The 14,329-nt window shown below is 55.3% G+C and overlaps 2 protein-coding genes across 4 annotated transcripts in view; one reads left to right on the top strand and one right to left on the bottom strand.

Moving 5' to 3' along the window:
• The window catches only part of HIGD1A (HIG1 hypoxia inducible domain family member 1A), a 463,894-nt gene that overhangs the window by 392,247 nt on the left and 57,318 nt on the right, over positions 1 to 14,329 (top strand). The gene's annotated exons all lie outside the window — the stretch shown is intronic.
• Positions 2,289 to 13,192, bottom strand: ACKR2 (atypical chemokine receptor 2). 3 transcript variants are annotated; one of them, XM_076006764.1, is made up of 2 exons: positions 12,719 to 13,192; positions 2,289 to 5,192 (listed from the first exon to the last, which is right to left on the bottom strand). In XM_076006764.1, the coding sequence occupies exon 2, from the start codon at positions 5,162 to 5,164 to the stop codon at positions 4,004 to 4,006; it is 1,161 nt and encodes a 386-aa protein (XP_075862879.1). In that variant the 5' UTR covers positions 5,165 to 5,192; positions 12,719 to 13,192; the 3' UTR covers positions 2,289 to 4,003. The 3 variants fall into 3 exon arrangements, with proteins under 3 accessions (XP_075862879.1, XP_075862880.1, XP_075862883.1); XM_076006765.1 differs by having other exon boundaries at positions 13,095 to 13,192; XM_076006768.1 differs by lacking the exon at positions 12,719 to 13,192 and adding an exon at positions 9,040 to 9,380.

The raw sequence follows: 14,329 nt of genomic DNA, 5'->3' as shown, positions 1-14,329 counted from the left end.
TATTCTTGGCTCATTTATTTCCTGTCCTGAAATCATGTCTTTGTCCTCCAAGGCCTAAGCCTTGAGGCATATGACAGGGAGACAATCCCATTGTTGGGTAGGGGTGGGGGAGGGGGACAATGGGGCTGGGATGTAGGGGTCTGTCCCTGGAAAACAAACCAATGACTTCCCCACACAGCCAGGCCTTGTGCCCAGTCCACTGGGGAGGGTTAAGGGCACGGGGCCTTCACACACCTCCTGGGCCCTGCCCAGACCTCAGTGCTGTGCCCTTCCTTTCCCTATACCCAAAGGAATACGGAGCAGGAGCCTGGCCTGCGCACGGGAAGGGGCAGGGCTGAGGGCCTGAGTCCCCTGAGCCGGGACCAAAAGTTCTCAACGGGGAGTGAAAGTGGGCAGATCTCAGAAGAACTTCCTGGGCTCTGTGGCCTGCTTGATAGCCCCAGAGGGCTTGCTTGGGACTGCGGAGGCCTCAGTTGTTGGGGGGGAGGTGAACACAGGGTACACCCCACGCTCTGGGATGTCCACGGTAACTACAGGCCTCCAGGAAGCAGTGATCACCCCCACTGGGTGTGCACGGACAGCCCAATTGCAGGCAGGGGAGGGGCCCTGGCGCCTGTGGTTCTGTGTCCCCTGCATGAGGACGGCTGGTCACTGCCTGCTCCGACCCAGCAGATCTGTCCCTCAATGCCTCATTGATGCACCAAATGTTTTCTCCCTCTCACCGCTGTCCTCAGCAGGACCTCAGGGGAAAGCCTACGGAACGCATTCTCTCTGAGGGTTGCTCGCAGCAGAGCAGGATCCGGGTGACTCTCCGGGGTGGGATCCAGGCGCCTGGGAAAGGAGGGGATGTGTTTCACAGGGAGTGACTGCTGAGACACTCTCACCTCACCTCCTGGAGCTGAGGGCGGCCAGCAGCCCTGCCTCAGGCCAAGCGGCTCCTGCACTTCTCCCGGGCAGCCCAGGCAAGACGCTCCACCCTGCCTCAGAGCCTGAGGGTCAGGGACGCCCGGGGGGCTTTACCGAGACCCCTGGGAACGGGTTGGCAGTGCAGTCAGGAGGCCCGGCCTTGCTGGCCTTTGGGAAGACAGTGAGCAGCAGGAGGGACCACGGCCCAGGCCGGGCAGTGAGGTCAGGACGGAGGAGGCCCTGGTGGCCTGGGCTGTGGGGGATGGCCAGCTGCAGTGTGGGCCCCGGAGACAGTGACAGGGAACAACAGGTGCCTGCAGCTCACCCCTCCTCTGTCTTTTGGGCACAGGCACTAGTTGTCAGACATCTGTCTTTTGCCAACTGTGCCCACTCACCTACACACACACAGAAAGACACACAGGAAACCCACGGGCACATACTCAGACCCACTTGGAAACAGTGACACATACACAGCCACGTACTATGCACAGTCCACACAGCAACACAGACACACGTGCACAAACACACACACACACACACACACACACCAATGCTGCTGTGACAAGCCCTGCCCCGTCCCTTCTGGGCACCTAGACCCCGTTGGTGGGCCCTGGCTGTAGCTCAGCAGCCAGGCTGGCTCGGGAACATAAGTCCCTTGCGGGGCAAGATTTCAGGAGCTCTAAAATAGAAGCCCTTCCTCGGTGTCCTCAAACAAAGAGCCGCCCTCAGATCTGGAGCTTGGCTTCCCAGGGCAGTGAGGAGCTCAGAGTCCTTCCTGACGTGGGGACACGGGGCCTTGGGGACAGAGAACTGAGGCACCAGCTCTGAGTGGACGGGTGGGGAAGACACAGTGAGAAACACCAAGGACAACACCAAGCGAGGGCTGGGCTCATGACACATGCCCCGTGACCTGCCCCCTTAAGCCCAGGGGGGAGAAGAGAGAGGGCAGAACCCTGACCCTGCTCAGTGCTCCGTCCAGCAGCTGCTCACACTCGAGAGGGACCCTGGCTCTGAGCACTGGCGGCGCACAGGAGAGCAAGGCTGCGCACCTGCCACTGGCCCTGCCTCGTGGAGCTCACCTTCACTCGGGCCTCGGGCCTCTGCCCTCCCTTCCCCCCACCTGTGTGGCGGGCTGTGCTCAGCTGTGTGGGACAGACGTGGTGAGACGTGGCAGTTGAGCCAGGTGGCCCCGTGGGGGGGGGGAGGAGCAGGGAGCCCTTAGAAGCTGGAGAGACGGCGATGATGTCACTGTGGGCTGCAGGTCCCTGGGAAGGTTTCTCTGTGGACGCATTGGGGGCGGGGAGGACGCCCTGCCCATCCGATACATGAGGAGAAAAGCACCCAGGCAGGGAACATCCGTCAGGAATCTTTAGGTTCCTCATAACAAAGCAACGTGCCCCCCACGGAAACGGAATTTATTGGTTCACACAACTGCCAAGTCCAGGGCAGGAAGAGCCGCAGCCGAGACTGGGTTCTGAGGCTCCAGCGCCGCCCTCAGGACCTGCTCCCCCGCCTGCGCCACCCCCTTCACCTTCTGAAGCTTGGGTGATGCAGGAGCAGCTCCAGACCTCACCTCCTCTCAGCTTCAGTTTCACCCCTCTGTTCTAGAAGGTTCTATGGCATTGCATTTCGCTAGCTCTGCCTGGATGGTGTGCCCACCCCCAGGCCAATCACTGTGCCCTGAGGAACATATGGTGACAACGGGTTGGGTCCGAGGCTCCACCCAACCTCCACCCAAAGCACAGGGCAGAGTGACCCAGGAGTGGTTCCCTACAGTAAGTGGGATGTGTAGACAGGGGTGAGGGGATACCTGGCTGGAAATGGTCCTCCTTACATGACTGAGCCAGCAAGAGCAAAGGCACAGCAAGGAAGGTGCTGGAAACACCAAAGGGTGCCTGGTGTCAGGAAGGGAAAAGAGAGAGGAGCACTGTGCGGGCTGAGGGTTACATGGGGTTCCACTTGCAAAAGTGCCAGCCTTGAAGTCCAAGGAAGGTTCTGGACTTGATGGTGCAGGCCTCAGGGAGACCTGAAGACTCCTGAGACAGTGCTCACTGCCCACCTCCTGCAGACTGCATGTGTTCTGGGCTGTGGGGCAGGTGAGGAGGTGAGGGAGTGAGCAGAGCAGACAGTGGGGGAAGGGCAGTTGAGGAAGAAGGCACAGCTGGAAGCCCCCAGGGGAGTGTGCCTGGAATGTCTGAGAAACAGCTCAGAAGCCAGGTCAGAAGTGCAGAGGGAGCCTGGGACTGGGACATCTTAAATAAAACTCATAGGAGTCCACTGTTTTGGACTGAGCACCTGCTCTGTGCCCCAGTAGAACAAAACAAACCAAATGGGGTCACTCCTATTTCAGCTTCATGTCGTGAAATTGGAGCTAAGTTGCCATCTGACCTTTGAGAAATTGGAAGAGAAAGTTGAAAGCCAAGTTTCTAAACAGGCCAGTTTAATGAAGTCCCCTCTGGTGTTTCCTTTTGTTTCCTTTTTACCTTATCCTAGAGTTCAGAGGCAACCTCTGTTTTAATCCTTACAAAAAAGGAACCTGAAGAAACCTAATGTCAACCACTCGGCTGGGCCTTTCAAGTGACTTTGAAATGATCCATTCAATTCTTGTTCTCTGTTTCTGCTTTCTTCAGCCCTTTTCTGTCTATAAAACCAACCTCTGCTGCTCAGCTGTTTGAGACACTCCTGTCTTATGAAATCAATCTATTCCTGACTCATTGAATCTATCGACTGAGTTTAGAACTGCAAATAAAGCCCATTTAAACTGAATCTGTGATAATTTTGTGTTTGGACATGTTGCTGGACTGAGGGAGGTGGCAGTGGAGGCCAAGGGTGTCAGGGTCCCTGTGCCCCCGGCTGAAGATTAGATGGCAGGAGAGAAGAGACAGGAAGTGCAGGGGTGGCCGGGAAACCAATGTGGCAACCCGGGCAGGAGAGTGTGGTGTCTTGCAAGCAAGTGACGACAGTGGAGGGACAAGGCCCGAGTGAGCGCCTGCTGCCCACGGCTGGTGACTGGGAACTGAGGAGGCCCCTGGAGAGAGCTCTGAGTGGACGCCCCGCGGAGCAGGGTCCAGTCCGCTCCCACCAGACGACGGTGGGATCACTCAGGCTCGATTATCCCCGACGGCCCCTTGCTAGGGGAATGCTCAGCCTGCCTGTCCCCAAGGGCATTCATACCCGTCACCTCTTCTTGGGCAGTGAGCCTGCTGCTCTCAGAGCAGGTGGACTGCGGAGCCTGGGCCGAGCCGGGGGCCAGGTGGCGTCCGAGCGCGGTGGCCAGGAAGGCCTTCAGGTGCTGGCGGAAGCGGCGGCTGGAGAAGGCGTAGAGGGCGGGAGTGAGGCAGCAGTGCAGGAAGGCCACGCTCTCCGTCACCTGCAGCGCGTAGTCCAGGCGCCGGCTGACCTCACAGTCCCCGAAGACGTGCAGGTCCAGCAGCGAGTGCAGAAACAGGGTGAGGTTGTACGGGAACCACAGCACGAAGAAGGCCACCACCAGGGCTGCGGCCGTTCTCAGAGCCCGGCCCTGGCCCGGCGGCCTGAGCCTGACCAGGACACAGCCGATGCGTGAGTAGCAGAAGACCATGGCCAGGAGGGGAAGCACGAAGCCCAGGAGGTTCTGCTGAAAGCGCAGGAAGAACTTCCAAGCGGCCCCGGGCCCGCCGAAGTCTGCGTGGCAGTTCCACATGCCCTTGGGGTTCTCGTGAGTCTGCACCAAGACCATGTCAGGGACGGAGACAGCCAGGGCCGTGGCCCACACTATGGCGGCCGGGAGCAGGCTCCTGGCGCGGGGCCGCAGCCTGTGCTGGGGCCGAGCGTGGATGATCTCCAGGTACTGGTCCAGGCTCATGCAGCTGATGAAAAAGATGCCGCTGTAAAAGTTAATGGTGTAGAGGGTGCTCACCACCTTGCACAGGAAACTGCCAAACACCCAGTGCCAGGCCACGGAGATGCCCCAGAAGGGCAGGGTCACCACAAACAGCAGGTTGGAGACGGCCAGGTTCAGCAGGTAGAGCTCGGCCGTCCGCCTGCGAGGCACGGAGCGCAGCAGGACCACGAGAAGAAGCAGGTTCCCGCCCAGGCCCAGCACGAAGACCAGGCTGTAGAAGACCGGCAGGAAGACTCTGCCGAAGGACAGCACCGCGTCCTTCGTGCACAGCATGAAGGCCACGTCCTCCAGGTAGTCATAGTCGTAGAGGAAGCTGCTGTTTTCGGAACTGGCATCCTGGGTGGTGAATGGCAGCGGGGAGGCGGTGGCGGCCATGCCGGGAGGAAGCTCCGCTCTGGATGTTCTGCGGTGGGGTGGAAGCACGGTGAGACTCGGGTTCCCTGCCTGTCTCCGCACCCACTCCTGCTGCTGCCCTGTGCTGCCCCGTAGCCTGGCCAATGCACCGCAGCGCCTGCGGTCTGACAAGGACAAGCACAAGCCGGGCAGCCCCTCTCCACCGCTTAATGGCTGTGTCACCTGGGAGAGGTGACTGAACCTTCAGTCCCTCTCACAGTGTTCAGTTCTCTCATTACAGTTTTGCTTCCTTGTTTTTCCCTCTCATCATTTATAAACACTTAGAACGTCTTTCAGAGTTTTCTTTATTATTTAGGGATACCAATTCAGCTATTTATTTTATCTCCTGACTCTTCCTTTTGTGTGGCCTCTAATGATATTTTTTAAATGACTACATTTTTTAAGTGACAGCTTAAATTCAGCAGGGCCTGTTTTATCTATAAATGTCCATGTGTCCACCCTGGCTTTGAGTTTTCTTTTTAACTCTGTCACCTGGCAATTCTCCTTGCTTTTGATACTTTTAAAATATTTTATGTATAAATATTAAGTTTTAAATAGTTATATTTATTGATAAATATTTAATATATTTAAACGGTTATATTTTATCCTGTATTCCTGCTTGTAGCAGAAAGGTGTGAGGGACTCAGAACCTACCAAACCTTTCCATTCCTCAGTTTCCTCATCTTTAAAATGAGAATGACAGGACGGGCACGGTGGCTCATGCCTGTAATCCTAGCACTCTGGGAGGCCGAGGCGGGAGGATCATTTGAGGTCAGGAATTCCAGACCAGCCAGACCAAGAGTGAGATCCCGTCTCTACTAAAAATATAAAAAAAAATTAGCCGGGCATGGTGGCACATGACTGTAGTCCCAGCCACTCGGGAACCTGAGGAAGAAGGATCGCTTGAACCCAGGAGTTTGAGGTTGCTGTGAGCTAGGCTGACACTATGGCATTCTAGCCCAAGTTAGACTCTGTCTCAAAAGTAAGTAAATAAAAATAAAATGAGAATGATAATAGTGCCTACTTCGTGAGGTTCTTGTGATGCTTAAGTGTGATAATGAATACAGAGCACTTCGAGTTCTACAAAGATTGCCTAGAACACAGTAGGCACTCAATAAATGTTAGCTTAAATTACTGCTTTGGTCGGGACTGGGTCCATCCTTTCCCCACTAGTCCCTTCTTCGTTCCTGGGTGTAACTGCAGGGTACCACCTAAGACCCAAACATGGGAGACACTTCGGATGCCCTTCCCATCCCCTCACCAGCACCCTGTGAGTCTCTGCTCTCGAGTCCACTTATCTCCAAGTCCCAGTCCAGTACAGACATGATGCTCTTTTGATTCAAGTGAGCTTGAACTTTTTAATATGTTCAATGCCTGTTTGTATTTCTTCTGTGAATTAGATATTGCTTGCATGGGTGTGGTTCCCATTTGCTCTAATGTGATAAGGATATTAGCTATTTTCATATATGTTGCAAACATTTTCTCCAGGCCTTTCTAGTAAAAGAGTTTTTCCTTGTTTTCTAGGTAGAATTTTGAGAGAGATGTGACTCAGGCCCTCAGCTGACCCATTTAGTCCCCATGGTGCTGTGACCTCACGGCTGACGGAAACGTCCAGTGCAGCTGAGGCAGAAGCTCTCCTGGGGGCCTGGAGTCCTCCCACTCCAGGAGCCTCGGCCCCACCCTTGGGCTCCTATTCTAGTGGCATCGGGACCAGATGTTGGGAAAATCACACACACGCCCTGACCCCACCCCAGGAACTCAGCCTGGGCAGCTCTATCCAGGGCCTGGCCTCAGGACCTTTGCCTGGCGCCTTCCTTTGCTGGTCCTCCAGGCCCCTCCTGTGCACCGGGGCCCCCAGCCCTGGGACTCTCCCCTTCCTGGGCAGCAGTAGGGACACCCCAGCACATGGCTGGTGTCGGGAGTCTGGGAGCAGCTGGCAGAGGGGCAGAGGGCTGAGGACTGCTCTTCTGCACAGTGAGTTGGCAATGAGTAAACACCAGCTCTTCCGAGCTGCCAGCGCTGACCTTGATCTTGACCAGATTTCTCAAAGTCCCTGACTTTTGCTCAGACAAGCAACCAAGTATGACGAATAAATCGAAGCCAAAACTCAGGATCAGCAGGCCCTGGGAGGGTCCAGGCCACCTTTGACGTTTTCTCTCCACCTGGAACACTCTGTCTCCTTCCCACTCTGGGAATTCTCTGTTCTTTCACTCTGGGTATCCCTGCAGGCCCTCCTCGCCTCTGAACAGCCAGCCCCTCCTATTGCTTTCATCGGTAATACCAACAACGGTGACGATGGCCACCAGTGCTCCCATAAGCACAGTTGACCAGGCTCTTCCTACCCAGTGTGGCAGTCCTGTAAGGCCAGCCAGGAAGGGACTGTGAGCCCCATTGAACCCAGGACAAAGCAACTGTTCCCGGGTCACGTAGGAAGTCACTGGCCAAGCTGCATGTGAAACTCGGGTCTTCAGACTCCAGGCACACGGAGCTTCGTCCCTGGTCCCAAATTCTCCTCAGTCTCTTTCTGCCCCACCAGGCAGTTACCACACAGAGTCACTGAGAAAGGTGCGACTATGTCCTGCCCTCTGGCTGGTCTGGCTGCCGTGGCCCCCACCATGGATGCCCCACGGCTTTGCTGAGTCTCCTGTGAGATGCAGCCTCCCTGTGGTGGGCAGAATATTGGCCCCCCAAGTAGATCTGCATCCTAACCCCCAATGCCATGAGTACCTTATCTTACGTATCAAAAGTGACTTCACGGGGCAGATGCGGGGGGGCTCGCGTCTGTAATCCTCCCAGTGTGGGAGGCCGAGGTGGGAGGCTTGCTTGAGCTCAGGAGTTGGAGCCCAGCCTGAGCAAGAGCGAGAAACTGCCAAGCTCCTATGAGCTGAACACTCAGATATAATTTTCTCATCTCATCATCACCACAGTCCTGGGAAGCAGTATTATTATGATCCCCACTTTCCAGGTGAGGAAACAGGCTTGGGGAGGTGAAGCCCAGTTGTCCGCAGCCTCAGATAAGTACATGATGGTCCCAGGCGTGGGTGGCCCTGACAACACAAGTGGAACGGGGGCCCCTTCCCCGGTTCCCCCTTTCTAAAGGGACCAGACTTGCATTGGAAGGATGAGGCTCCAATGGCGGGACTTCTGGCTCAGCAGCTAGTGGCAGAGACTGAAAGCCAGGGGCGTGCTGGAGCCGGCCCCTGCGGGCTGGGAGAGCCAGTTGAGTGGCATCTTGGAGGCATCAGACCAAGGTCATGGAATCAGCCAACTCTACATTCAGTGATGTTAAGTTGGTAGCTTGACACTGGGAGTATTTACAGCATGGCAAATGCTATAAATCCAGGCTTTTCCTCTCTCTCCTGTGCCATCCTACCTCCCCCGTGCCCCAGCCCGGAGCTGGTTGTTCAACCTTTGCCAGCACACCCCAACCAGGCCCCCCCCATCAAATCCTGCCCTGCTCACTGTCTCTTCTTTTTCTACCCCCATCGTCCCTCTTCCGCCTCACACATCATTCCCACAGCTCCTCTCCCCGCAGCCCGGGGCCCCTACAGGCAGGGCCCTGCGTGGGCCCTCGGGCTCCCATGACTCACCCCTGGGCATGTGCTGCTCACAGGACAGCTGATAAGATGTGCAAGCTGATCAAACAAACAGGACCATGGTGACCTCCTCATGGCCTTTGGCATTTGTATTCCAAAGACAGTGTTGGACATCACTTCTAGAGGAAAACAGTTTTTCTGGCTTCCTTAGAATTTTGAAATCATACCCTTCTTTAAAATGCAAACTATGCCCTCCCTCCCAGAAGCCTGCCAGGGCGCCTGGCCTGGTGAAACCCCTGCCCCAGCCCTGCCAGTACTCACAGATGGTCACTGCTCAGCCTTGGTGTCCGCCACCGGGGAGCAGAGCCACCTTTTGGAGGTCACCTGCCTCCCCTGCAACCTCGGTTCCGGGACTCTCGGACACAGTGCTGGCGTCTGAGAGGCATTCAACAGACACCGGTGGAATGAATCAGCAAGTCCTCTGTCCCTTCCTTCTCCTCTCTCCTCATTTTCCCTTTTCTAGTTTTCCACCCCCACAACCAGTGCCCTGGACACAGTGGAGCCAAGACCCTCCTTCCCTGAGCTGTTCCCTCAGCCTGAGCCAGCTCTGCCCCCGGAGCCTTGGGAGCCCGTGACCAGGGAGCGTGACCAGCCCAGCGCCCACTGTTGCCACTTGAGCCGTGCTCCAGTGCCCCCTACATTGGTGCCGCCTCCCCGACCTGTGTCACGGGAAGTGGCCTCCTGCCCCCAACCCCGCCCTCAAGACGCTCCCCTGGCTGCATTTCAGAGGACTGGGGTGGAGACAGAGCCCCAAGGTCTGAACTGTGTCCTAGCTCAGCTTGGGATGCTCCTTCGCACACACCCCCCCCCCCGGCTCCCTGCTTATAACGGGGACAGTTCCATCCTGTGTTCCTGGTCCAGCTGTGGCTGGAAAAGTTGAGACAAGAGTCATGAAATGATTCACACCCCAACCACAATTTCCAGCGTGGAACACCCTCTGGCCTTGGGAGAGGGGCATGACAGGAAGGTCAGGCACAGGTGGCAGAAATCTGCCATTCGGGAATCTGGTCACGGTGTTGGGATCTCTCTACTTTATCCTCTTGGGCTTGGGGAAAACACCAGACATTAAACTGTAACTGCATAAATAACAATAACAACAATACCCAACCCATGGAGCACTTCCCATGGGCCAGGCTCTGTTCTCATGGGTGAATTCATTTCCTCCTTGCAATAACACCAGGAGGCCGGTAGCATTTTCCCTCTATTTTACCATATGAGGAGGCTGAGACTCAGAAGGGCTAAGGAGCTTGCCCAAGGTCACACAGCCAATAAATAGCTGAGCCAGGATTTGAACACAGACCCGTGGTCCAGGCTAGCTCATTAAAAGATACAGACAAGCAATGGAACGAGAGATGGAGAGGTAACAGGAGACCAGGCTGCCACTGCTAGGACACCCGCATGGAAGGCTGTTTAGAAGGCGGGTGGCGCGTGAATGGAAAAGGACGTGAGAGCCACACATGGGAGACCCGAGGAGAGAAGTCCAGTGCCTTGAGAATGGCACACTGGGTGGGGGGACTGCTGAATGACAGCCCAGGGGTAGAGCAGGGTCTCCACGTCACTGGTCAGTTTGGGGTACACTTGGCCTACACCTTCAGGCCTGCGGGCCCCAAGACAAAGGCAGGGCTCCATCTGGACCCCTCAACTTCCATGAGTCAGTTTTCTTTTCTATAAAGTAAGCCATATGTGTAGCGAAGGATCCTGTGAGGATTCAATCTTATGCAATCATGATGACAACACCATGGAGCCCCACCGTGTGCCAGGCGCTGGGGTAAGGGCTCTGAGCGTATGCGCTGATTTCATGCTCACAGTTACCATATGGAATACATACTATTGTCAGCCGTGTCTCTGAGCTGAGGGCACTCAGGCACGAAGAGGTTAGGGAACTGGCCAAGGTCACAGAGCAATGGTGCAGCGCAGGCAGCCGGTATTTGAAACCCAGTGTCCATCGTCTAAATGCTGGGCACACTGTGTCTCAAAGGGAATAACAAACAGGCTGAGCAATGCCCCCCGCCCCAGAGCATTACATGTAATAATGTACTGACTGCTCACAGTCACCTTATCAGACAGGCCGCATTGTACAGATGAGAAACTGAGACTCAGAGAGGGAGAGTAAGGTGCCCAAGGACACACAGTATACAACAGGATTGGAAATCCATTCCCTGCAGTTGGCTCCAGAACTAGAGCCCCAAACCACACACAGGAGTTCTGCCCAGGTGAGCCCCTTCCTCAGACTCACGGGGTCAACAGCTGCCCCCTGGGTGCTCTGCCCCGGGAAGCACCCTGTTTGGTTCACTTGTGATTTGTAAAACACAATGAAAATAGCAGTGACCAATCTGACACCTACCTAGAGCCCTCTGTACTTCATGAGGCCCTTTTATATCCCAGCCCCAGGGGGTGGGGGGGGACTCCTGGCTCCCTGTGACGTCACCGTCACCAGTGAGCAGGGATGGCCCCCCTGGTGTCACAGGAAACCCAAGGCCACACCCCAGCCAGGCAGAGCTGGCCCTAGAGCCCCAGCCTCTAATTCCAGACCATTACACACTCTCTCTCTTTCATTTTTAATGTGTTGTTTCTCCTGCTTACAAGAACAGTATATATTCAACATAAAATGGGGAAATACAGGGGGAAAATAGAAAAGAGGTGAAAAACTCCCCTATGATCCTACCCCTGCAGAACTAACCTGAGGAAACATTCTAGTGTATCTTGTTTGTCTGCTTCATGCCCAGAGCCTTGTCAGCCGCCCCAGCCCTCATGGATTTGTGGAGCCACGAAGTCGAGCTGGAAGGGAGTGGCCTTGTGCAGTCCCCAGCAGGGCAGGGTCCCCTTGCAGCCCCCTGCTGGGCACAGCCACCTCCTGTTCCTGGGATCTCTGAGGCTGGCCTGCTCCCCACGCTCCCTGGGACCCCACATTACTCAATCTTTTCTGGCTCTTGTCCGGAAACAGGGGTGTTTGTGGCATTGATAAAATCATAAGAGCAACCCCTCCTCCAAAAAAATTATTTCATTCAATAAAAAGTAAGCACTTTGAGAGCCCAACCCTTCAAGGAGCTGCTGCTGTAGAAGGTTGTGATTTTCATGTTTTCTCCCAATTATTTTTTGATTTTTTGGCTTTTGTCTTTTCTCATTATTGCCTGAAATGTCCTCACGAGAGCTCCCTGCATTTGATTTCAGCATGACGCTAGGTTCAAAATGAAACACCCACCTACCCCAGGAAGGGTGGCTCACTAGTGTGATGTAGAATAGACAGAATACAAATTAATCCACTCCTTAATGGCTGTGTGACCCTGGGCTAATTATTTAACTTCTCTGAGCCTTAGATTTCTCTCCCATACTATGCCTCCCTCACGGGGTTGTCATAATAAACCGAGTGCCTGGCATATAACTATTGGTTCCCTTCTGGGCCCTAAAACAAATAAACTCATTGACTCAAGGACACTTGACTCAGGCTGGGATGCATGGAAGGGCACCTGGGGACTGTTTGGATCTAGCTAGAAGTGCTTGGGGGGGGGGGCTGAGGAGGGGGCGGACGCCTACAAAAGGAGACCACAGAGCCGGAGAACCTTGGCCCTGGGAGGGAGGCCCTTACAGACCCTCTCATCTGTTCTGTTATTTTACTGCTGGGAACGCAGAGGCACAGAGGGGGAAGGGAATGCCTGAGGTCACCCAGCCAGGTCAGAGAACCAACTCTCAGGAATGTTCAGAATCCAAAAGGCCAATTTTCAGGGCCGGGATGGAGGAGGGAAAGAGGCCAGCAGCCCACCTCACACCCCAGGTGCCTGAGGCAATCGCTTCACCATCTGCCCGAGAAGGAAAGCCCCACACTGACCCTCTTAGTGCCACCCTCTTCCCAGCACCTGTGCCCACGGCCCAAGCCACTGGGTCCGGCGTCTCCCTGTGGCCCCTGGCAGGCCCAGGCTACCCTGCCTGTGCCAGAACCTACCAGAGCCAGACCGACTGTCTGGGACGGTCCTCCCAAGCCTGGGAGCAGAGCAGCAGCGCCGGGGCCTCTTCCTCGGGGAAGTGCAGAGGAGTGTGACTCTTCTCAGTAGGCACTTCCTCCCTCTGGACAGCAGCCTGCCTGTATCCTGCTTTAAGGCTGGGACAAAAAGCAGCCCTTTCCCCTGCCCCAGCCCTCATCTAAGCTGCACAGCCACAAGCTATTTCCCTTGCTGACAAATGAGTCAAGCTCAGATGACCCCCCACCCCACGAAGGAGCAACCCCATGTGGCCCCAGTCACCGGTCTCTGGAACAATTCCCCATTAGCTGGGGCCAAGTGCATTCACAGCTGATTCCGGACCTCCAGGCCTCAGCTTACCCTGTCTACCTGGGCAGCCTTCCCAGCACCGCCTGCAGAGATCCTGCCTCCAGCTCCAGTCATGCCGGACTCCTTCCCAGCAGGATGTCACCCCAACTCCCCCCAACCCTAAACTCCACCCAGACTCTCCTTTTCTGGCCATAACTCCCTCCAAGAATTGCTGTGTCTGCTACACCCACAGTGTGTCAGCACCATTCTCATCTCCTGACTGTCCAAACCATCTTCCTTCTTTCCCTCTCTCCACACCCTCCCCACGCCCCGTGACAGCATGTGTCTCTGGAGCTAGCTGCCTGTTCAGTTGTCTGCTTCCCACCTGGTCAGGAGCCCCCAGGGCAAGGACCATACCTGACCTACCAGTCCGAGCCCAGGGCCAGGCAAGAGCAGAGACTGAGTGAAGAATGAATGAATGGGTGTATGGCACGCACTGCCTGCCAGGCGCTTAGCAGAACGTGCCCCCCTCCCCCACATCAGCACCTGTGCTCCAGGATCAGCATCTCAGCCACCTTCACTTCTAGCCCTACTGCCCATTTGACACACAGCAGGTGCTGGTGAACGCCTGTTTCCTCCCCCTGAATTGAACAGTAATACAGCAGTCACGCCAGGTGGTTAAAGGCAGTGGCATTGAGGTCACATACAGCAGGGCTTGAATCTGGCTCTGTAATTACTGGCTGTGTGACCCAGAAATGGTGGCTTCGCCTCTCTTGGCCTTGGTTTTTGCATCTTCATTGAGGATGGCAATGGTGTCTCAGACAGGTATCAGAGAACTCAATGTCCCCAGAGAGGTGGACATGGACTTGGACATTTGCCTTTTCTCTGGGTCCACAGGCCCCTCACAGTGGAAGTCAAGCCTTTGATGGGTTCCCACACTGACAGAGAGCAGGGGACCTTGCAACTGGGTTGGCCTCCAAGTCTCTCCAGGCCAAATGCTAGTTACCAAAAGGGAGAATAAGGCCCAAGGAGCTGCCCAACAAGACTCTCAGAGTCCAGGGTCCCTCCCGAGAACAGCCAAACTCTAGGACCAGGCCCTTTCTTCATAACCTCCACCCTTTTGTACTTCTTTATTTAAAAATAATTTTTACATTTGCAAAAATAATGTACAGGACTCCTAAACGCCTGTCAGGCAGCTTCCCTCGATATGAACATGATACATAATCACAGTACTGCATAATAATCTAGAACAGGGAATTAACATGGACACAACACTCGTAAGTAATCTACAGGCCTTATTCGAATCT

The sequence above is a fragment of the Microcebus murinus genome, chromosome 1, assembly GCF_040939455.1.
Source record: "Microcebus murinus isolate Inina chromosome 1, M.murinus_Inina_mat1.0, whole genome shotgun sequence".
Classification (NCBI taxonomy): domain Eukaryota; kingdom Metazoa; phylum Chordata; class Mammalia; order Primates; family Cheirogaleidae; genus Microcebus; species Microcebus murinus.
This window is presented reverse-complemented; position numbering and strand designations above follow the sequence as displayed.